The sequence below is a fragment of the Chelonus insularis genome, unplaced genomic scaffold, assembly GCF_013357705.1.
Source record: "Chelonus insularis isolate UGA/USDA-ARS -01 unplaced genomic scaffold, ASM1335770v1 contig_356_pilon, whole genome shotgun sequence".
Taxonomy (NCBI): Eukaryota; Metazoa; Arthropoda; class Insecta; order Hymenoptera; family Braconidae; genus Chelonus; species Chelonus insularis.
The window spans coordinates 277970-302824 of NW_023276521.1; the positions used below are offsets into that span (position 1 = coordinate 277970).

Consider the following 24855-nt stretch of genomic DNA (forward strand, 5'->3'; position numbering starts at 1 on the left):
CAATTTATCTTGATTATATATAATTGTCAACTATCTAAATAAAACGTACAAAAGACATGAACAAATTAATTAGTCCATGATCTTAATAAATTTTATAAAAAAAAAAATTAATACCAATGGAAAATTTATTAAATGAAGCAAATAATTTATTGAAACTGTTGTAATTGAACTAATTATCTATCTAAACAACTGATAATTGCAACAAATCGTTAATTTATTATCAATTTGTTGAACTTTGTTCAGATGATTTTAAACTTCGCACAAGAGTTTATGCCGTTGACAGTTTCTTGAATTATGTTATATTTATTTTTAATTTTTTATTGTTAAATAATCATTTATATATAAATACCCACATTGAAAAAAGTTGTAGCTTTACTTTTTTGATACAATGATAGAGGCTTTTCCGATGCGGGTGTCAATGTCATAGATAAAGATATCTATGAATGCACTTAATAATTATTTTCTTTTGGTCTAACAGTTAGTTTCTAATTTTTTCTGCTGAAATGATATTCCATATGTATTATTAGGGCTTCTAGCATTGAATAGTGATCAACGATTGAAGTAAATTGTGAACTTTGTTGTCTAATTGAAAATATTGAAGTAAAATATACAATAAAACATATTTTGTTAAATGTAAAATTAAAATTAAACAAGCCTTGAAAATGTCAATTATTATTGTCAGAATCTTGTAATAAAATATTGAAGTGAAAATCTGGCTTTAAAATTTAAATAAAAATCTAAATAATTAATTATTATATAAAATAAAAATGTACAAAAAAAATTTATCACAAAGGAAAAAAATGTTTGATCTAAATAATTTTTTTGTATTGATAATAGTGTAATAATTTATGTAAAATTAAGTTCATTATTTTTGAAAGATGTTAATCCATTTTTATTCTTAAGTAGGCTTTAATCAGACTAAGAGTACAATTTTGAATTATTTAATTGGAACTAAAATTTTAATATTCTAAACAAAGGCAGATTAAATTAAAAAGAATTTTAGCCAATAGACTTTAACCTGTCATGATATGTAAATTTTAACAGTTTAAAATAGTTTAAAAGTACACTTTCTGTCAGTTTGAAGTCTGTTTAAGGTCAACAATGAACCTCCCATATTCAGGTTAATTAACAATAAGTAGATGAATATAATAAATAAAAAATATTGAAATATTTCAAACATTGTTTAGTTATATTTTTAATAGATAAATTTATTGAATGATAAACAATAGTTTTTTTCAAAGTTAATAATTTTTTTTTCCAAAAGAAGGTAGAGGAAAATTACTACATTGATGAAGAAATACATTTGACTTATATTTCGAGTAAATTAGCAGATGTACATACTTATACAGCAGTATTTCATCAGTTTGACCAGTGAACTAGTAACGTTTGTAGGATATAGAAAGGATGAGACGAAGGGAGAACGATCATAGCAAGCCACCCTGACGTCTCGAAATATCGCAGACGAATAAAATGGTCGTGCAGGCAATGCTAGCGCATGAAAATAGAAAATAGAAAATGGATTTAGAAATAGAGCGAATAAGAGATGGTGGTCGAAGACCCAGAAGTTTATTGAATACTGTTTGGCATATGAAAAAAAATAATTGGCATTCTTCAACAAAAGTATAGTCAAACTATGAATGATAAAATTTATCACAATTTAACAAACTTAATGTTATTATCCATCTACACACACTCATGTAGCAATGAAGCAGCATTTTGTAAAATTCACTCAGTCCATCAAGTTGATAAAACTTGTACATATTAAAAGAATGATAAGAGAAGTTCAAAAGCAGATAAACTCAATAGTATATGCTTCAATTCTATGTTGCAATTATTAAAAATACAAAAATATTTATAAGCAGGAGGCCTAAAATGAAGCAGAAGATAAAAACAAGATTATCTTAAGAGAAGTAAGAAATTCTTTCGAAAATGAAGTTGGTATTTTTTATCGCATCAAAAGATTGTTAGTGGTCCTTTACATTTATTTTATGCAGAAAATGATCATCTTAAACAACATCAAAAGTAAAATAGCTATAATTTTTACCATTTAAGGCTCGGAAAGAGATTAAAAATAAATAAGGATAATTTTTTCGAGTGAGCACATTTTTGTTTTGCTTCATTTTTAAGGAGATATTCAGATGAAGCTTTTCTATTATCTCGATATTATTGCACTATAATTTTTTTCTGTATCTATTGAAGTTTGAAATTGAAATTTTTCTCACAGTCAATAATTCTATTGGAAAAAAGATGCGGAAGACCAATTAAAAAAGGATTTTATTAGAAAAAATAAATCTTTAGAATTTTTTTTAATACATTTTTTTTTTAATGTATGCCATTAGCATTCCCCTAGAAGAAGAAAAGAAAAAAAACAAAATTAATCACTTCCTTTATTTAAAAATGTTTGAATAAAAAAAGTGAAGTTAGAGGAAAGGTCTTAATAAAAAAACGTCAGTAAAATGAGCTCTAAAATATTCATTATAATAATAATCTTTAATAAAATTTCTTTTTTTTTAAATATATTTATTTCAAATGAATAATTTTTCTTCAGCTTCCCAAGTGCATAAAATTCATCACCCACTTCAAAAATAATGAAACCTAATTTTCAAATGAATCTGAACTCGTAGATAATTGTAACTAAAAGAAACCTCCAACTTAATTCTAATAATATTCTCTGCTTCAGGCTGGTCTTAAAGAATGTATTGTAAAGTCTAGTATGCTCGACTGGAGCAAAGTGTAAAGTGACTATGGAATCCAGGGAGCAAGAGGTCGACGTCCCACTCACAATATTCGTTACCCAAAATTGAGTGGCGAAGACAATCGCACGGGTGTACGGGTGGATCGATTTAATTGAACGATGAATAATGCACGATGCATCGTTGCGATTAGAGGGCACCCTGTAGATGGCGAGACAATACTTGCTGTACTGGGCACTTCCTTCCTTCGCGGTATGAAACAACCGAGTAGACGCGAATACTGTGCTAGCAAGTTCCTGCTCTCTCTCACTCTCTCCTTCTCTCTTTTTCTCACTCATGTTGTTATGCATGTACATACTCACACATACTACTCTCTTTCTTCCTATCTCTTCCTTTCTTTCTCGTTCGCTTCAACTTTGTACTATATACATATTACTACACACAAGAGAACTAACATGCATATTATCACATAGTAGTAGTAGTGGTAGTTTCATTCATAAAACACACTCTGTATTACATGCTTCTGGAGGTACGTGAAAACTGCACGTTCAATAGCCGAATTAATCATCATTCAGTACAGTTGTAATAGATAAAGCTGCTAGGTATGTCATCCGATGATGCCATATTGTTGTAGTGTATTATCGTAAATTCAATTCCGATTCGGGATTGAAAGGAATTAAAATGTATTGATGAATGGATTAAAATATATATTTTAAGTTATTCTTTTAAGTATTTTTGTTTTTTGTATATTTTACAAGCTAATTTGATTATTTTGTTTAATTGAATTATTTTAGTTGGAATGCTAATTTAATTATTTTTATACTAATTTCATTATATAAGTATTTTGTTTTTTTATAATAAAGATAAAGTATCGTTGGAATAGTTATTATACTCTTTTTTAGGACTTTGTATTCAATTACATCGGTTCAATAAATTCTCTAGTATTATTTATTTATTTTCTGATAAGGAAACTCTTTATTCTCACAATAGGGTAAATAGTAAGCTTTGAAAACAAACTTTACAATTAAACGATAGCAAATCATAAATAAAAAATAAATTACAAAATTAAATGTAAGAACAAGATAAGTTAATAAATTATTTAAATGATAAATTTATGTTTTAAAAAGAAACTTTATTATGAATAATGTCATTACATGATAAAAGAAAATGTTCTAATTAGATTTATTATTAATAATTAATATTGAAAACATAAAAATATTCTCTGAAATTTGTTGTTTATTAACGAATTTTGACAATAATAATCATAAAGATTTATTATTTATTTTATTTATTTAACAATATATTTATCAAAAGTCTATGATTGATTACAGTGTGTATTATAAAATGTCTATTATCATTCTTAAAAAATACTTGTATATGTAATATTAGTTTCCATTGATCAGTTTTTTTTTTAATGTAATAATGAAGAATACATTGAATAATTTATTAATAATACATTTTTATCCATTACAAATGAATGTTGAGTATTTTGAATAAATATAATTCATTCCAAATCCATATTTAAAATATTTGTCCATCAGTTCATTGTAAAGAAATATCAAACGTTTCCGTTAAAAAAACCTGCCTTGAATTCCCATAATATAATTCGTCCCTCTATAAACCTTAAAATAATTACGAATAAAGTAGTATAATGTATATAGAATCGGATAGTGTTGTACTTTACGTGAATCTAAGATTTCAAAGGACGGTGACCCTCGAGCCCTGGGCGGAACTCCTTCACTTCCGGTGCTGTTCCGCTGCGACTATTTCTGTATATATAAGCCCATACAGAGAATCTTGTGGGCTTTGAAGGAGAATGAATGTGTGTTCACCGCCAAATGCATATCGACTGCACACGTTTGCGCATCCTCTTTTGTTACCCTTACTATGCATCATCGACCAACAAACATATCTCAATGTATGTGAGGTACATAAAGTACCTTTAATATATAGTATATTCTTATCATTAATGTATTTATTCAAGTTTAATAAAAATATTAATATCAATCAAAACAAAATTGATATGAGACTCTCTGTTTATATGATTGATTAATTAATAACCATTCCATTATATATTTATTCACTAACACAAAGATGAGTCAATAATGTGATAATAACCGATTTTTCAACTTATTAATTATGTTGTCATTAATTAATTAAAGTTTTGTTCGAGAAAAAAATTATCTACGAAGCTGTACATTACATTATCAATCAAGTTCCTCAGAGATCAACTGGAGAAGAAGTTAAAAGAAGATGTAATTTTTTATGAGTACAGACGAATTCAGAATTTTTAATAATTTATAAACTCAGATAAATTGTTTTAATGATTAAAAATTACTTCGTAATTCACTTAATGTTTTATCAAGTATAAGAAGCAAATGATTATTTAACTTCTTGTTTTAAAAAAAAAAAATTTACTTTATTATTTTTTAAAAAGAGGTAAATAAAAATTACATTCGTTTGTATCTAATATAAAAAGCTTTTTATAATATTAAATAGTTTATCTTTTGCATATTAACTCTCCATGGTTGCATGTTCATGATAAGTATTATTTTTGTAAAAAAAAATTATTAATAAGGCTTGGGAAAGATGAACATTTTTTTTATCAAAAAAAAATTTTTATACAGGATATATAAATTTAGATAGCGCCAGAAATCGTATCATCAGTAGAGTACTTGAATAGCATACAACTATTAATATTATTCATTTTATTTATATGATATAAAATTAGAAAGTGGTATCCTTTACTTTTATTTACATAACATCAAACTACATTTATTTATTTGATGTTAGAAAAAAATTATATTCCATTAACTTTTTTAAATAAATTATTTTGTTTTACCAACTGTTCTACAACTTTTTTTATCAACTAATAAATTTTTCTAATTAGAAAGAAATAATCAAATTAGCAACGATAATTTTTCTTTCTAATAAATAAAATTATTTTCGCTATGCAAAAAGTATTTTACAAATACTTTTCTTAGAATTACTGAATAATATTTATTGCAAAAAATTTGTTAAAGAATTTCTAAACATCAGAATGTTGTTTAATGTTTCAGAATTCAATATCTTATGTATTGCAATAGCGTATAACCTAAGTAGAAATTTTAGTTAGATCCCTACAGGACACGATATATATTATCCCATATAAGTTTGCTTTCAATTTGTTTTTAAGAATGCCCTGACTGGAATTTCTAGTCAGAAAACTTTCATCCAGCAATTTTTAATGATATTTAGAAAATTTATTGCTTGAATGATATTAAAAAAATATTTATTTCGAATAATATTGATAAAAAAAATTTTCTTATTATCAATTACTTTCTACATAATTCTGAACTTTATGTTTATTAATGACATTTAATGAAAAAGTTTATTATTTTTCCATTAAATGACATTTTTAAATTATTTTTTAAATAAATAAAAAGTAACACAAACAATATTGATAACTTTCAAATATTTACTCAAATATAATTTAATAAAAATACTGATTGCAAAATGGAAAAAGAGCATCTTTACTTTGTTTCCATTTACTTCACGATCGCTATCATTGCTGGCTTGTTTTTTGTCGTAACTTGGACCGAAGCGAACGATCGATTGCCCTTTACGGAATGTGGCACTGACTTTCGGGGAATGAGAGGAAAAAGGGCTGAATACCAATAATAAGGGGAGAGGGGGAGGAAAGAAAGAGAAACATGAAAGTCTACCCGATAACTCCATGCATTCCATCCATGGAAATTTGTATTTAGGGTCAATAAATTTATTTTTAAAAATCACTAAAAATTTTTAACATATATTCCCCTATATGAAATTCCCTTCTCCCTTCTATTACTTCATTACAAGATAAGTTATTTTACATAAACTTTATGAATAATTTAGCTCATTTTTATGGATATAGTAAAGAGAAATAATAGCTCAGATGGCAGCTTTATATGTACTTACGTATTCAGCGTTGGTCTCCTGTGCTCTAGGTACCTCCTGATGTTCCCCAGAAACTCAAATAGGTATAGAATCCAAAATTTTCTCGGAACTTTTCTAAGCCTCAGCTTTCCCACGGTAGTAAAACTGCATGGTATTAAAGTACAATATTGTAAAAATGAACCAAAGATTGTAATTTATCTAGTACACAAAAAAAAGCTGATATTTTAACAAAAATTATCAACATAAACAAGCTAACATAAATGAGAATCAGCGATAAAGTTGCTAACGTATATCGAAACGTTTATAAATAAAACATTTTTAAAATGTTACGTCCGTCAAACGGTTCGTCTTCTCCTCTTTACCCTTTCTTTTTTCGCGTCAGTGGACAGAACGGGTATACAATTGACTGCTTCCTACGACTTCCGTTTTTCGCTTGAGGCCGTTGATTATTTCTCGTCAAAAGCTAGGCTACTGTGAATCGAGAAAATGAACTGATCTTATGACACATCATCAACATCATTATTACAAATTAACATCATTAATTTTTCATCTTTTTTTTTTTCAAAGTATTTTTTTTTCTACGTGAATTAAATCCCATGATAAAATTACGCAAACAGCTCAAACGAATGGAATGCACGACGACAAGTGGATAAGAGAGGTATAAAGTCTGAAGAAAGTATAAGAAATGCAAGCATTCTGACCCTTGTATAGTAAGTACTGCACCGACGATTACGTAATCATCATGAGCGTGACACGCTTGAGGGACGTAGACCGCGAGTTTTATCAAGGAGTAAAATATGCAAGGAGATACGGAAGAAAAAAAAACAAGAGACGAAACAGTGTGGTCTAGGGGTGGAGTCAATGTTGGCACAAGCCACAAACATTCTCTTCTAGTAAAACACTCTCTTAACTTATCCTTTTGTCTTTCTCTTTGAGGATCTATCTTTCTCTCTCAGCTGGTCTTTCTCACTCAGTACCTCTAAATAAAACGACTCGCGCAGATGTCGATGCACCGAAGGTGACGTAAGGCCACTAATCCAATGCAAGAAGAACCGAGAGGTGTACATACGTATCAAGAGTTCTAATCGACTCAAATAAATTCACTCCTTAATTCCAGAGGATTTGCACTCGAGTTGCCATATAGTTACACCTGGTGATACTATTTAAATGTAAGAAAAAAAGATAATTTACCCTGGGGTCAAAATCGTGACGTGTTTAGTAACAACAGGGAACTTCTAGATTTCTTGTTCACGTTGGTGTATAGAAGCATCTGAACCCCTCTCGTCATTCGATATATATATACACCAGGACTGCTCTACAATCACTGTGATTACTGGTGATCGCTGCCCCCGCACAGCACATACCACAGAAAAAGGAATAAGAACATAAGCACGTGACGGAACGATCAAGTCCAAGTGCATTGGAAGACTGCTTGCAGCACCAGGCTCGTTGACTCAGTAGACTTTTCGATACACCCCACCCCACTAACGTCTCTACATCCCTTAGGCAAAACCATTACTCTCTTCTTTCACATACGTGCAATTCCTCTCTCACTCACTTGCTATCCTAAAGCTTTCTCTATTCTTTACTTCCCAAGTAGAAATTGCTCCAGAACCCCAGCCCAAAGCCGATCAGGCATTTCTTGGTTATTGAGATCTGAGAAGTAGATCTGGTCGAGCCTCAATGCCATGGGTTGGAGCTGACTTAGGAATTTAATTAAGTTTTACCTATACTCTTGCTGAAAAAGAATATTTCATATTGATTCTGTGTTATTTTTCAACATATTTCAGAAAAAAATAATAAACATTACTTTTTATAAATCACAATTGCTATCAGTACAATTATTATTTTGAAATAAATTCAGATTGAAATGATTGTTAATATTTATTTGAATTTTTTTTCAGTATTCAGTGTTGAATAGGTTGGTGGAAATAATTTTTCTTTGAAAAAGTTCTTCATAATTATTGTATAATAATTTGCATTTGATATTTATGAATGAATGAAAGAAAGTATCTTCTTAAGGGTTGTTCAGGAACTAATAACCATTTCCTAATTAGATGAGTATTTAAATTATCTCATTTTGTCCCAATGGAATAAATATCAGTTTCTACAGGAATAAAATTTTTACTCAGCTTCATTTATAATCCAATCATATTGACCCTGCTAAGTTGAACCTAAAGAAAAACCTTATCATGATCTTATCAATTTGATTGGATCGGTTTCTACTCAAGGAAAAACTTATTACTAAAATAAAAAGTTTTTTTTTACTTTTTTGATTCATTCAAAGGAAAATTCTTGTCTTTTTTCTCCAATTCTGTTACAAATAGGGATAAATTATAGGGTTGAGGAGATGTAAGGGTATGAGTCAATCATTAACATAATAACCTGTTAAATAAAATAATACTTTGATAAAAAAAAACACTGTTTCTGATGAAATTCATAAGAATTTAATCTTTCTTTTATTAAAATAATTGAAAAAATTGACCAACTTCACTATCAATACAATTAAGTATAATCTTATTAAGATGTCTTCATCACATTTTCAATATTGCAGTTACATCATTCGTTCATCAAAATAAACACAATATTAGAAAATGAATTAAAATAATTAGAAAATCTGATTAAATAAATTGACTTCAAATCTATCTACGTTATAATATTGCGAAAAAAAATCATATTAAAAATAATCTAAACATGTTCCTATGACTTGAAAAGGTTAAAATTCCATCCACAATAAATGTATAACTTTACAAACACTTATCAGAATCTATCTATACACTGAAAATATAATGTCATCATTTTTCTAGTCATTCTAATCATAATAATTTATTAACAAACATTTTCCATATCTAACAAGTTTTTTATAGAGGATAAGTTGGAAAAAAATATTCTTTCGGTGTAAGAATCAGAAAATAAATAAAGTAAATTCAATTATAAAACATTCCATCAAATCAAATTTAAAATCCATCCTATCTACTCAACAATGTTTCCAAAATATTTAAATTGACTGTATGATTTGATACCACTATTTACTTTTGTTTACATTAAAAAACCATACAAGTTTGAACATTCAATTGCAAATTAGATAAACGTGTCCGGCACTTTTATTAAAACTGTTTTTTGCTCCAACAAGTTACTTTACCTTTCGATCTTGATTTTTTTAGTTGAAATATAGTTTCATAAAATGAATTTACATACTATACAATTTTCTGTAGAGCTGATATTGGAGCCATGTCAATCACGATGATATCTTGAAAGTTAATTGTCTATAAATTAGTCATTTAATTATTCCAATCTTAATTATCTTCACTGGTTTAATATAAACTATGTGATTCATAAGAATTCTCTTCTTCACACTTTATAAACATCAAATGTGTTAATTACATGTGTACCCTATACATTGTGTTGGTTATTATCATACAAAATTAAACAACTCTCTTCCATTCGATCTTATTTTCAACTAAAATACACTGTAGTCTCCAATTAGTAACAATATATATAATTTGCATTTTTGTTATGTTAAATTTTTTGTCAATGTCATGATTGTGGCAAGTATCAAAATATGATTTGTGTCATTTTTACATGACTACACACTTTCTTGTATTTTACAAACATTTGATATTATTTTATACATTTTTTTCCTCTATTTTTTATTAAGTAATTATTTATGTTTCTGTTGATATCATTAATCTGGAACTGTTGATAGATTTATTTCAATTCAGTGATTTCACTTTATTATAATTGGCTATAGAATTGATCAGGTGTGAATACATGTGAAGTCGATTAGTATTTAGAGTTTTTAAGGAATCATAAAATGGCGTATAAATTTTATAAAATGTATCAATACTGTGAACTATATTATGATTGCTTGGTGTGGTGTCTAAATATCTTTGACTTTGAATATTTTTTTTGTTAAAATATCAAATCTTGCTCTTTTTTAGCAACAAATTTGTTAACCTATTTTTTTACTGAAGTGCAATTCTGAAGGAAATAATTTTTTTATTAATATTTATATACATGAAAATTTTATGATTTAAATTAAAATTGAATTCAAAACCTACATTATTTGTGACATAGAAAATTCGTGTCTATTGTGTACACTTTTTATTAGATATTTTAATAAAAAAAAATTTCGAATGATGAAATAATCAGTGATTTTTAGTCAAATAGTGCCATAAAAACTTTTATCTTAGTTTTATTGTCACCGTTTGTTTTTATCATCAATAATCTATAACAAGTATATACACATATATCAATACTAGATTATTTTTAAAAAATTAATTCCAATATTATTATTGTTGAAGATATTTAGTCACATTACCGTGTAATTTATTAAGTCAAACTCGATAAAATTAAAATAAAATAAATATTAAGTTATCGAGTTGCAATTGGTTATGCTATTAATTGATATCAGTTGAGCATAGGGTATATTAGAGCGACCCTATTCCTAGTACTTAAAGGATATAGTTTAACTGGTAAGGAGAGATTGATCGGTGTGAATGAATAAAAATAATTGCGGCTACGCATATAAATTAGCTATGGATCTAGAGAAAGACTTAGGTTGAAATACATCACGTAGACTCATTAGTTATAAATGTTTAAGAGATGAACCTTTCTTCTTAATTAACTACTTTTATCAATCAATAAATGTCGATGTTTTCAATCCATAAGACAGAATGAATAACCAACACGCGATCTGTAATTGCACTTTGCTCAGAATCAGTTCCAGCAAAGATTCATGGATCTAATCAATCTTGGAAATGAAATTTTTTTTTTTTAAATACTGCTTAATCCTTGAATTTCGTCGACGAAGTGGATGTTAAACGATATGCGTGGCTGATGGTAAATGACTTTTAACCCAGTCCGACGTCAAGAGACATCATGATCAAGAAGCCAACCATTGCACCCCAGCTGGCCAATTTGCCGTTGCCACTGCAAAGATATCATAAGATCAAAGACATTACTTAAATAATTTAGCGTTAACGATGAGCGTCGGGAAACCTTTGTAAGGGAAGGAATTAAAATGATGTTGAGGAAAAAGAAGAAGCATAATAAGAAAGGATGTAGAATCAATTCACTTGCTGATTTATCTCTTTCACTACCGACCGTGCACTTTCGAAGAACCTTAAATCACTCGACGAAAAGATTTTATCAACCTGATGGCAAGGCGAATGTGCGAGGAAGTGCCACGTCGCTAGGGATTTTCAAGGAGGTACTAAGAAACCTTCTATAGAATCTTTCTGTATATCCAAATACTCGTCATTATAGTTTTTGAAACCAAAATGGCTTAAATGTTCTTCTATTCAGTCATATGCGTGGTTAAGTGAAATAAATTTACTCCAAAACAGAATTACCAAACAAATATAATAAGTCTTTGATTCTCATAAGTATTTAATTAAAAGTATCAATTTGATATTTAATAACAAACTTCTTTAAAAAATTAATATCAATAAATCGAATCAAATTCATTCTTTGAGAGTTTGATAAAGCATTTGAAAATTAATGTGTCAATAGAAATATTAAATAGTATTAAAATTCTAAGCATCAATATTCAATTTAAAATTGGTAATTTTGTTGATTGAAAACTAGAATTACAACATTCTTAAATTAACATACTTAAAGCTGATTATACGTAGCCTACTAAGTTCAGATGAATTAAAGACATATACTTGTGTATACTTAAAATAAATTGAATTAAGTTAACTATTGCTAGTATATACTTGATTCAAAATTTATTCTGAAAGTTAATTAAATATCATAAAACACATTTTTACAGTTATTACAATATTAACAAATCAAAATTTTTCAATGCAAAACGTAGGTGTATTAAACGATTTCAAGACTGGAGAAGACTGATAATATGATGGAGAATATTTTTTCACTAACCGTAATTGTAAAAAATGATAAATAGACATTTTGAAATTTACATGTAAAATATTACTGTTTAACTGTCAATAAGGAGTGAATTTAATTACTGACAAGATGCGCAATACAACGATTACTTACGAAAGCTCAATTTTTACTGGTGAATAGAAAAATTTGTACTTCAAGAATTCAAAAAGTGTACTAAACATTTTTATTTAGGATTAGTGAAAAAATTCGTTCTCTGCACACTGCAAATTCCAGTGAATTAAAATAATGCACATTAAATACACTTAATGTGCATTATTTTAATTCACTGGAATTTGTATACAAACTATTGCATTCTGTAGTCACTTTGTACTCATTTTAGAGTATGTTAAATTCTACAATTTGTTTATAAAAATTAAATATCGAACACATTTTATGTGAGTTATTTTAATATACTTTGAAAATCGTGGATTTGCAGTGTAGTCGCCAGTGATATGTGGAATGAATTTGTCGGGGTATTTTTATAAAAATAAATAGCTTGTAGTGACATGAAAGTAATGCAATTAGGATAAAACAATCATGCAAACTAATTGTGGAAAATAGCACCAAAATATGATCTCATAGGTTGAATAATAAATCAAAAATCTACGAAAGAAACCACATAACATGGTACACTGCAAATCCAAGTGCATTCTTGTTACACATCTAAACGTGTTAACTATGACGTCACTCTGAGATTAGCATTGTAGCCCTTTTGTACACATTCAGAAATACATTAAAAGTGACTACAATGTTAATCAAATGGGTGACGTCATATGTTACACGTTTAGATGTGTAATAAGAATGCACTTGGATTTGCAGTGTAGTTATTTTTTAAATAATACAACAGCAAAAATCACTAAAAAATTAATAAGCACTTATACTTTCATTCTTAGAGAGTGAGGAAAAAATTAAATTCTTCTCTCTGAAGTAAATAAAAGCCTATAATTAAATTATTCAACGCAGCAGTGAAGTAATTTTGTATAAAAAAAAACAGAATTACTTCTATGACGCAAATCATGCAAAATAATATGACATTTCTAGGTTGTCGTAATCTATTATTATCGAAAGCTAATCGTTTAACTGGAAATTTTCCAATTATCTATAAACCACAATTTATTATATCTAAATATTTATTTGCAGTAATCTATTTAAATATTCGTTTAAATCATTTGATGAAATAATAATTATTGATCTAACTTCATGAATTAAGATGTTCTTTTGCTTTTGAAATTTGTTTTGGAGCAATCACAATGAAAAGTCGTGAAATATCAGAAAGTGTAGTTAATTGTTTAACAACCATTAAACATTAAATGTTCAAGATTTACTAATAACATAAATAATGAACATAGACATATAATATTAGCCTATTTGCAATCAATATGAACTTTACAAGCAACATAAGTTACAATAATTTACAAGGTTTAATTAGAAACTCGAAATACTTTGATAGTTAATTCTATCTGATAATAGACAACAACTAATGTTGAAGTTAAAGTCGAGAAACAGTGCGAGGAACTAATAACAAATAACGAAAGCAATCGAATTTATGTATAAAGGCAACAGCGATGAAAGACGATTTGGAAATAGTAAACCGTACAGGTCTTTCTGGGGTCAAGAAGTATTTATTCCTAGAATTCTAACGATTCTAACTGATTTATTTATTTCGAAATTTGCGAAATAACAGGTATCTAATTTTTTTATTATTACAGGAACATGGGTTAACAACTCATGATCTTATGTGTAATTTACGTGTTTGTTTTTTATGTTGTATCACTTTTTACATGCAAATTTCAGATTAGTTTGAATTTAATATTCTACGATTGTTGTTAAATTTGTTACGTCAACTTATTTGTACTTTTTTGATATCCATTGTCTATTCAATAGAGAATTTTAAATACTTTCTTATGTAGAATCATTACATAGCTAATATTTGCATACTTTATATTTACTATAACAACTTTATTATGCAAAAAATTGTTGATATTACAGCTTAATATTGAAAAAAAATAAAAAATTATTTATATTGCAAATTTTGATTTCTTTTTTTTTTAGTATTAACAAATTTATTATGGCCTACGATGAAATTTCTCTTTGAGTGAGAGTGTGTTGTAAGGTTCAGTTTACCTAAATTCTCTAGGCATAGAAACAAAAATCCTCGAGAAGTTGTCAATATCTCATAATCACACAGTCTAAATTATGAGGGTACTTTTCGTGACATAAATAAGAGATATTTTCGAAATGACTCAAATTCGTTTCCTTATAGTCTTAATTTATTTTTTTTTTGTTTTTCAATTTCGACATAGAAATAAGGACGTTTTTTCTTTTTATTTAAATTGATAAAAAAAATTATTTGTCAAGTCGTACTGACTTTTATCATCAAGAAAAAGTTTTTTTTTTTTGTAAAAATTCCAAAGCTATTTTTTTCAAACAAATGAATGTTAATTTCTTTTCCTAATTTAAAAAAAATTTTTTTTATTATTCTTGTGTTTAATTCAACTATTTTAATAAACAAATAACTCAATAATAAAAAGCTTTGATATTTTTTTTTCATCCGAATAAAATTTTTCTCATTAGATAGAAGAGCACATTTTTATGAATATCTGCATTGAAAAAACAGGTTGTAACTCTATTTTTGTTAAAACAATGAAACCTTTTTTTCAATGCGGATGTCGATGTTGACACATCGAATACACCTGAACATAATGCATTTCAATATTACTACGCAAATACTTGATCCATTTCACATCTCTGGTCCCTCATTATAATCTCAATAAAGATGAGTGTTTTAAAATTTAAGCATAAAATTGATCAGGATAAAAATTCTGTTTTCCGGATTTGCTGAGTATGCCTATTAATGTGATACCAATCAGCAGCATACATTAATATTTGATAATAGGTTGCAATAATAAAAGAAGCAAAATATTTGGAGTGAAAAATTTGTTAATTGAGTAATGGCGCATATCTCCTTTGTCACGGCTAGTTGATTGTGTAAATTGCCACACAGTCAGTTTTACGTGACCACTGTAAAATACCGCGGTCGGTTGTATATTTTGACCGTGTCATGGGCGTTCTGCCACATCAATCATTATATCATTATATATATCAGCTAAATAATAGCCTCTTAGAGTTAGTACTCCATCAAAAAAAAAAAAATTCATGGATTATTTATACCCCTTTTATTTTCTATTGCGAAATATCACGACTCTTTTGTTTCCGTTATACAAAAGACTAAATTCCTGGTTTTCTTGTCACTTAAAAGGTATATGCTGTTGCGTGCGTAAGTCCCGTTGATCGTGTCTCTGTCCTCGTGCAAGTTGAAATTCCAATGTTTGATAGAATATATATATATATATATATATATATATATATATATGTATGCACAAAGTATGTTTCGGAGACATATTTTCGAGCGGACGAATAGTTTGGGGACATTTGTACACTTTGAGGACGGTCCCCAAAATATCTTTATATTAAATGTATGTTTAGGGGACATTTCGAAAATATATTAAACGTATGCTTTGACGCCTGCTCAAATTCGACAGACGCAGCAATAGGTGGCATTAGTGCCGTCATAAAAATTTTACTAGTATATCTTCATGTCAAGAATTTTATATACCGTATATAAGATGACGGTACAGAATTGTTAATATTGCGGTCAATTATAAAAAAAAATCAGATACACATGGGCGACTACAGTGTTGCTAATTGTACGAATTATAAATTTATGTAATTTGAAAACTTCGATCAAATTTATTTATTTTTTTATAAGAGGTTTCGATTTAAACAATCCGCAATACTCATAATTTTTTTATTAATTATCTTTATAGAAGATCCTACGGAAACCCATTTTACGTGATGAATTTGTGTAAGGTATTTGCCCGCGATAGATTAATTTATTTCAGAGACTGTCCCTAATCTATACATGAATTGAACTTACAAAATTAATACAGATATAAAAGTTATATTTTGGAGACAGTCTCCGAAATATACATTTAATCCAATTATAACGTTAGCTTGGATCGTATACAGACAAATGTTATTTTGGAGACAGTCTCCAAGGGATACATTAAATCCGTTCATAGCATTTGTTTGTAATTACTTAAGTGTATACTTCGAGGACTGTCCCCAATCTATACTTGTATATTTTGGAGACAGACTCTGAAATATACATTCAATCCAATCATAGTATTAGCCTGTACTGTATACAGACAAATGTTATTTTGGAGACAGTCTCCAAGGGATACATTAAATCCGTTCATAGCATTTGTTTGTAATTACTCAAGTGTATACTTCGAGGACTGTCTCCAATCTATACTTGTATATTTTGGAGACAGACTCTGAAATATACATTCAATCCAATCATAGTATTAGCCTGTACTGTATACAGACAAATGTTATTTTGGAGACAGTCTCCAAAAGATATATTGAATCCGTTCATAGCATTTGTTTGTAATTACTTAAGTGTATACTTCGAGGACTGTCCCCAATCTATACTTGTATATTTTGGAGACAGACTCTGAAATATACATTCAATCCAATCATAGTATTAGCCTGTACTGTATACAGACAAATGTTATTTTGGAGACAGTCTCCAAAAGATATATTGAATCCGTTCATAGCATTTGTTTGTAATTACTTAAGTGTATACTTCGAGGACTGTCCCCAATCTATACTTGTATATTTTGGAGACAGACTCTGAAATATACATTCAATCCAATCATAGTATTAGCCTGTACTGTATACAGACAAATGTTATTTTGGAGACAGTCTCCAAAAGATATATTGAATCCGTTCATAGCATTTGTTTGTAATTACTCAAGTGTATACTTCGAGGACTGTCTCCAATCTATACTTGTATATTTTGGAGACAGACTCTGAAATATACATTCAATCCAATCATAGTATTAGCCTGTACTGTATACAGACAAATGTTATTTTGGAGACAGTCTCCAAGGGATACATTAAATCCGTTCATAGCATTTGTTTGTAATTACTTAAGTGTATACTTCGAGGACTGTCCCCAATCTATACTTGTATATTTTGGAGACAGACTCTGAAATATACATTCAATCCAATCATAGTATTAGCCTGTACTGTATACAGACAAATGTTATTTTGGAGACAGTCTCCAAGGGATACATTAAATCCGTTCATAGCATTTGTTTGTAATTACTTAAGTGTATACTTCGAGGACTGTCCCCCAATCTATACTTGTATATTTTGGAGACAGACTCTGAAATATACATTCAATCCAATCATAGTATTAGCCTGTACTGTATACAGACAAATGTTATTTTGGAGACAGTCTCCAAGGGATACATTAAATCCGTTCATAGCATTTGTTTGTAATTACTTAAGTGTATACTTCGAGGACTGTCCCCAATCTATACTTGTATATTTTGGAGACAGACTCTGAAATATACATTCAATCCAATCATAGTATTAGCCTGTACTGTATACAGACAAATGTTATTTTGGAGACAGTCTCCAAGGGATACATTAAATCCGTTCATAGCATTTGTTTGTAATTACTTAAGTGTATACTTCGAGGACTGTCCCCAATCTATACTTGTATATTTTGGAGACAGACTCTGAAATATACATTCAATCCAATCATAGTATTAGCCTGTACTGTATACAGACAAATGTTATTTTGGAGACAGTCTCCAAAAGATATATTGAATCCGTTCATAGCATTTGTTTGTAATTACTCAAGTGTATACTTCGAGGACTGTCCCCAATCTATACTTGTATATTTTGGAGACAGTCTCCTAAATATACATTTAATCCAATTATAACGTTAGCTTGGATCGTATACAGACAAATGTTATTTTGGAGACAGTCTCCAAAAGATATATTGAATCCGTTCATAGCATTTGTTTGTAATTACTCAAGTGTATACTTCGAGGACTGTCCCCAATCTATACTTGTATATTTTGGAGACAGTCTCCTAAATATACATTTAATCCAATTATAACGTTAGCTTGGATCGTATACAGACAAATGTTATTTTGGAGACAGTCTCCAAAAGATATATTGAATCCGTTCATAGCATTTGTTTGTAATTACTTAAGTGTATACTTCGAGGACTGTCCCCAATCTATACTTGTATATTTTGGAGACAGACTCTGAAATATACATTCAATCCAATCATAGTATTAGCCTGTACTGTATACAGACAAATGTTATTTTGGAGACAGTCTCCAAAAGATATATTGAATCCGTTCATAGCATTTGTTTGTAATTACTTAAGTGTATACTTCGAGGACTGTCCCCAATCTATACTTGTATATTTTGGAGACAGACTCTGAAATATACATTCAATCCAATCATAGTATTAGCCTGTACTGTATACAGACAAATGTTATTTTGGAGACAGTCTCCAAAAGATATATTGAATCCGTTCATAGCATTTGTTTGTAATTACTTAAGTGTATACTTCGAGGACTGTCCCCAATCTATACTTGTATATTTTGGAGACAGACTCTGAAATATACATTCAATCCAATCATAGTATTAGCCTGTACTGTATACAGACAAATGTTATTTTGGAGACAGTCTCCAAAAGATATATTGAATCCGTTCATAGCATTTGTTTGTAATTACTTAAGTGTATACTTCGAGGACTGTCCCCAATCTATACTTGTATATTTTGGAGACAGACTCTGAAATATACATTCAATCCAATCATAGTATTAGCCTGTACTGTATACAGACAAATGTTATTTTGGAGACAGTCTCCAAGGGATACATTAAATCCGTTCATAGCATTTGTTTGTAATTACTCAAGTGTATACTTCGAGGACTGTCCCCAATCTATACTTGTATATTTTGGAGACAGACTCTGAAATATACATTCAATCCAATCATAGTATTAGCCTGTACTGTATACAGACAAATGTTATTTTGGAGACAGTCTCCAAAAGATATATTGAATCCGTTCATAGCATTTGTTTGTAATTACTTAAGTGTATACTTCGAGGACTGTCCCCAATCTATACTTGTATATTTTGGAGACAGACTCTGAAATATACATTCAATCCAATCATAGTATTAGCCTGTACTGTATACAGACAAATGTTATTTTGGAGACAGTCTCCAAAAGATATATTGAATCCGTTCATAGCATTTGTTTGTAATTACTTAAGTGTATACTTCGAGGACTGTCCCCAATCTATGCATGTATATTTCGGGGACAGTCTCCAATTATGTATTAAATGTTTATTCTAGCGACAGTCTCCAATGCATACGGATTATTGATGAGTCCGTAAAACATACATTTAATAATTAATTCGTTATAATTATTCATTTAATTGTTTATACTCTAAAATTGACTGTATTCCAGGTTTAGAAGGTTTTTTCCGATATTTTACTGATTTTATCTCGTTGGGTCCCAAAACATACATTGTACATATATATATATATATATATATATATATATATATATATATAGTGAAATCAAAGTTTGTTCCCGGAAATGGATTACATTTTAAATTTTTACGTTTTCTCGCGGTTGATTCTGATGGAATTCCCGAGGGAGTGCACGACCAGTTAGTGTCTCAGGACTTGTCTAGATCATCATTGGATACATACTCTGAGAATAAAGTGAGAGAGAAAGAGAAACTAGGATCAAGAGAAGTTAGATCGCACGCGGAACACAAAAGAAGCCAATTACAATGACAATGCTCGTCTAGCGGGCCCTGGGAAAGAAATTCGCCACGTCCGTCTTGTCCGCTATACGTGCGAAGATTTGACGCACGACGTCACTGACTATTATATTCTCTAATCGTTGCGAATCTTATAAGACACAGCTTGAGAGTCGTCGTTCTACCTCATTGATCATGAAACTAAAGTGGAAGTCTGAGATTCGTGTGATTTTCATAAAAGGTCGTTTCATTCTTTAATACAATAGAGACTGAAATACTTTTAATAATATTCAAACAGTGGGGACAAAGTTTGTTTTCTTCAATCACATATTGGAAAATAATTTAGTAATTGCAATTACTAAACTTCTGGAATCCTTTGTTGGAATATATTTAATTATTGATGATGATGGATGCTATCACGAGCAAAAAAGCCACTTTGTAGATTAATAAAAAAATATTTGAACTGCCTACATGTGATCTGATTAATTTTTTAGAATGTTTCGTTTGGTCTTGGTGACGAGGGAAATCAGAGAAAAATAAAATAACTGGAAATTTATCATTTTCAGAACAAAAAAAAAATTATTTTCACAAAAAAGTTATTTGTAAGCATTTTTCAAATGTTAAAGAAAACATTTTATGTAATTTTACTATTCTTTATAAATTGGTATTATTGTGAAAAATAAAATTGTTAATTGGAAACATTAAAGAGAATACAAATCGGAATTGTAAGTGTAAAAATATTGGAAAGATTTAATTATTGAAAAGAAGTCATAAAAATAATTTTTTCTAATTAATGTGATGTTAAAAAAGTTTCAGAGAATATTAGAACTATAATGAAGAAAAGATTTGTGACAGAAATAAATTATTTTCTATAATAAAAAGTATCTTACATTGTTTTTAGAAGGTTTAGTGATAAGTTTATGGGTATTAGACCTTGTCCTAGTGTCTTACTTTACTTTGACTTCAACTTGTACATAAAATAGAGCAGTAATGGTTAATAAATTAATGCTCTTCATGTACATATGAATCTTGTACAATTTAGTACTTGCGTAGAAAATAATGTTTATGAGAAAATTAACGAAAATCTCAGTTATTCAACGAATAATATTGAATTGCAGTTAATAAAGTTTATTGAATCATAATAAAAATTAATGACCCATAACGAACAAGAATCCTTGTTTCCAATCAACTGAGGATTTTTTTTTCAATTTTACATCTAACGTGCTCATAAAATATTTCAATGCAAACAATTTAATCGATGATTCAGTAAATTTAATTGAGTGTTGCTTAACATTCATGTTTTTCCAACATCACTATAAATACTTTTATTAAAAAGAACATTATCAGATTTATTTATTATTCATTTTGAAATATATTTAATATTTTTAAAAACTTTGTATTTGTTTTAATAAACACAAGGTTAAAAAATTGAAAAAAAAGTTACAGCTATCATGCCAAAAACAATTGTTTAAATAATTGATGAGATACTTTCTAGAGCGATATTTAAATTCATGCCAATGGTTGTTTTGCGCTTGACCTCATGATAGTGGTGTGCCCAAAAAGGACTTTTATGAATGGAAAGACCTCTTTGTGCCGGTGGGAAAAGCACCTTCTACACGTCTGACTCTCGATCCAACCATGGATTCTAATTCTTTGTGAATAGAGAGAACTAAGGGTGAAACTTGAGACGGAAACGGGTGCAAGTGCACTGTCATGCTACTACTGTTGGAAGATGTCGATTGTTAAAAAAAATGAACGAGAGAGAAAGACAAAATAAAGCAAAGATGAGAGCGATAAAAAAATGGATAAAGAAAAAAGACTGAACCAGTTAAGAGAACAAGCTTCGCGAAGCCTCCTTCCTGTTCATAGGCTAGCTAACCCTCTTCTTTTTACATTATATCTCACGATATTATTTTTGTCTTGCACCAGAAAAAATTCTTTTTGTTACTTAGTGTAATAATACCTGCTGATATTTTGTTTACTTACAAGAATATCAATTTTGAATATGAATATGTTAAAATGTGTAATGAAAATTATACAAGAAAAAATGAAATTACCAGCTAACTAATGTATATCAATTGTTGATGAGGGTTTACGATCGTGACACATGCCACAAAGTTTATACTAACCTCTGATGTGCTTCCGGGATAATGTCGTCTACAACGACATAAATCATAGCACCCGCGGCGAATGCTAGAGCATAAGGAAGCACTGGACTTGCAAGAGAGACACCAGCAGCACCCAGGATTCCAGCGATTGGTTCAACCATCCCTGAGAGTTGACCATACCAGAAACTTTTTAAAGTACTAAAGCCTGCGGCCTGCAGTGGTAACGATACTGCTAGGCCCTCAGGGAAATTTTGAATACCAATTCCGATGGCAAGATTCCTGTAACAAGAAGACAATTTTTTCATTAGTTAAAGCATCATCTTGGGTCAACTTAAACCTACATCAAAGCTAGATGATGATCAACATCAACTCAATTGAGCTAAACCTAGACCTTAACATCAGTTTAATCATTTAAACAATTTTAGCCATGAACTAGTTTAATACATTTGGAAATTATGGTGATAATACATCAAAAATAATTAAATATATAAAAGGATTTTAGAAAGTAATTCATAGCATAATCTAGGTTTTTAGCATCTACTAGATCTCTGATTAGGACTAGGAAATTTTTATGACCAAATCTAGCGAAAAATTCAATATTTCTTTGTACCCAATCTGTTAAATAAATTATAAAGAGAGTGGCAATAATGTTGAACATGTGGGTCTGTTGTGAAACTGGCGTTTAGAACGGCAAAGAGTCGTCGGTGGCATCCACATTCCCAGGATTCCTCGACAGCCCCCTTCTTCACAGGAGTAGCGCTCGAGGCTTCGAACTGGATGAGCCAGACCGGTATCTACCTCATGCCTCTGGGAGAACACTGTACACAGTTCTATACACTTCGGGAGTTCCCTGAAGCTGTGTCTATGTGTCTAAAGCGCAAATCTATGCTGAACGATCATCGCATATGCAAGGAAGCCATGGTTGAGAGCTTTAAGTGATGGCATGGCGGTACAGTAGCAAGGCTCATCGGCGCATTTACCGTAATCCATCTTCATCTTTGCTTGCTACCAGGCAAGGTATAGGTGACTCAGTCTTGAATCCTGTTTGCAATGATGAAAAGCTACATAGCAATATGGATACCACGATGTATTATTTGATGTTAGTGGTAATTTGAATATAAATGTGGAATAATAATCATTTAATAAAGGAATGAGAAATTCATTAATTCAGCTTTTTCATTTTCATTCGTTCTTTCTAAGCATCGTCTTTATTTGAGAACAATAGGGCAGACTTTATACCCTGTATTTTATTTTGAATTTTTATTGTTGTCGTTTTCAGGCTCATGTTTAAATAAAAATGATTATGAATAAAATATTTGAATAGGGAGTCGACTTATTTATACTGAATATTTTGAGTAAAAGTAATTAAAATAGAAAAAGAAGAATTAGGTTCAAAAATTAGCTATACTCTAAATAGATAATTACAGAAAAATTGGATTCAGGAATTTATATAAAAATTATTTTAAAAATTTTTATTTGTAAAATTTATTCATACACATTTAATGGAATGACTGAAACCAAAAGTACAGGCGTCCATCGTTTGAAGGCCTTCAGTAAAGAATTTATTAATTTTTTTCAATATTTTCAAATATTTTCTAGCAACAATGTCCATTTTATGACTTTAATTCAATTAATAGCTGTAAATGAAGAAGTAAAATCAGTGTCAAGTGATAAAATACCTAATATTAATTAGAAATTATTTCAATTGTAACAATAAATATTGTACATATGCAATAACTAAAAATAGACTGAATTGAATGACCTTCAAAAGTCCTGCACTTGAAACAGGAATTTTAGTATTTTATTAACGACACTACAACGAACTGAATGAGAAGAAAATGAAAAACAGTGTGTATTCAATTAGTTAATTTCTTAGTTGTATAAGCTCAATTAAATTTTCATCCCTCGTTAACTCTAGTAATAATTTAATAAACAATGGAATAAAAAGTATGGAAATTATATTCAATTAAATTTTCAATGTTTCCTGAAAAGTAATCTGAAGATTCTAAGAGTATAATTTTAAAGTTACTGTAAATTATAAAATAACTTTCAGTATGTAGTTTTTTTCATAATATATCTTGATGTAAGTTTAATTTTACTTTTAACAAACTTAACTCGAGTATTTGAGTTAAAAGTGATATTATATATTATATTTAATCCAATCAATCATTTCATCTCATCATTATTAAGTTACTAAGCCACTTCTCATAGTAATATTTCCATAAAACGAACATAAATGTTGAGCAAAACATGTCTTCAAGTGCTCTTATCATGAGCAGAAGTTTAGTAACATTATACATTTAGATTATAGAACAAGTTAAAACTAAGTGCTGGAAATCCTTTCCACTGTTAACGTGATCTATAGCTAAACTAATAGCCAGGATCATGAGTCAAAAGTAGAAGAGGGGATTTGGTTAAAGGTGAAGAACATGTGGCAGAGAATAGTGACGAGGAGAGAAGAGAAGATCTACAAGCAGGTGAATGAACGATCGTATATACGTACTCGACCACTCTCTCGACTGAAAGAAAAAGAAAGAGCGATCGAGTTTGTGTGACAGAGGAAATTGCCCTTGGTGATGATTCACCAATAAACAATGT

General features: G+C 29.3%; 1 protein-coding gene across 2 annotated transcripts in view; it reads right to left on the reverse strand.

Annotated features, from left to right (window-relative positions):
• Positions 1 to 9042: 9042 nt before the first annotated feature.
• Positions 9043 to 24855, reverse strand: part of Zip48C (Zinc/iron regulated transporter-related protein 48C) — a 31082-nt gene continuing 15269 nt past the window's right edge. For both annotated transcript variants that reach the window (XM_035083185.1, XM_035083186.1), the window contains exons 5-6: positions 22279 to 22536; positions 9043 to 11543 (exon numbers count right to left, since the gene is read on the reverse strand). In XM_035083185.1, coding sequence (XP_034939076.1) covers positions 11465 to 11543; positions 22279 to 22536 — 337 coding nt within the window. In that variant the 3' untranslated portion in view covers positions 9043 to 11464. The remainder of the gene's footprint in view (positions 11544 to 22278; positions 22537 to 24855) is intronic.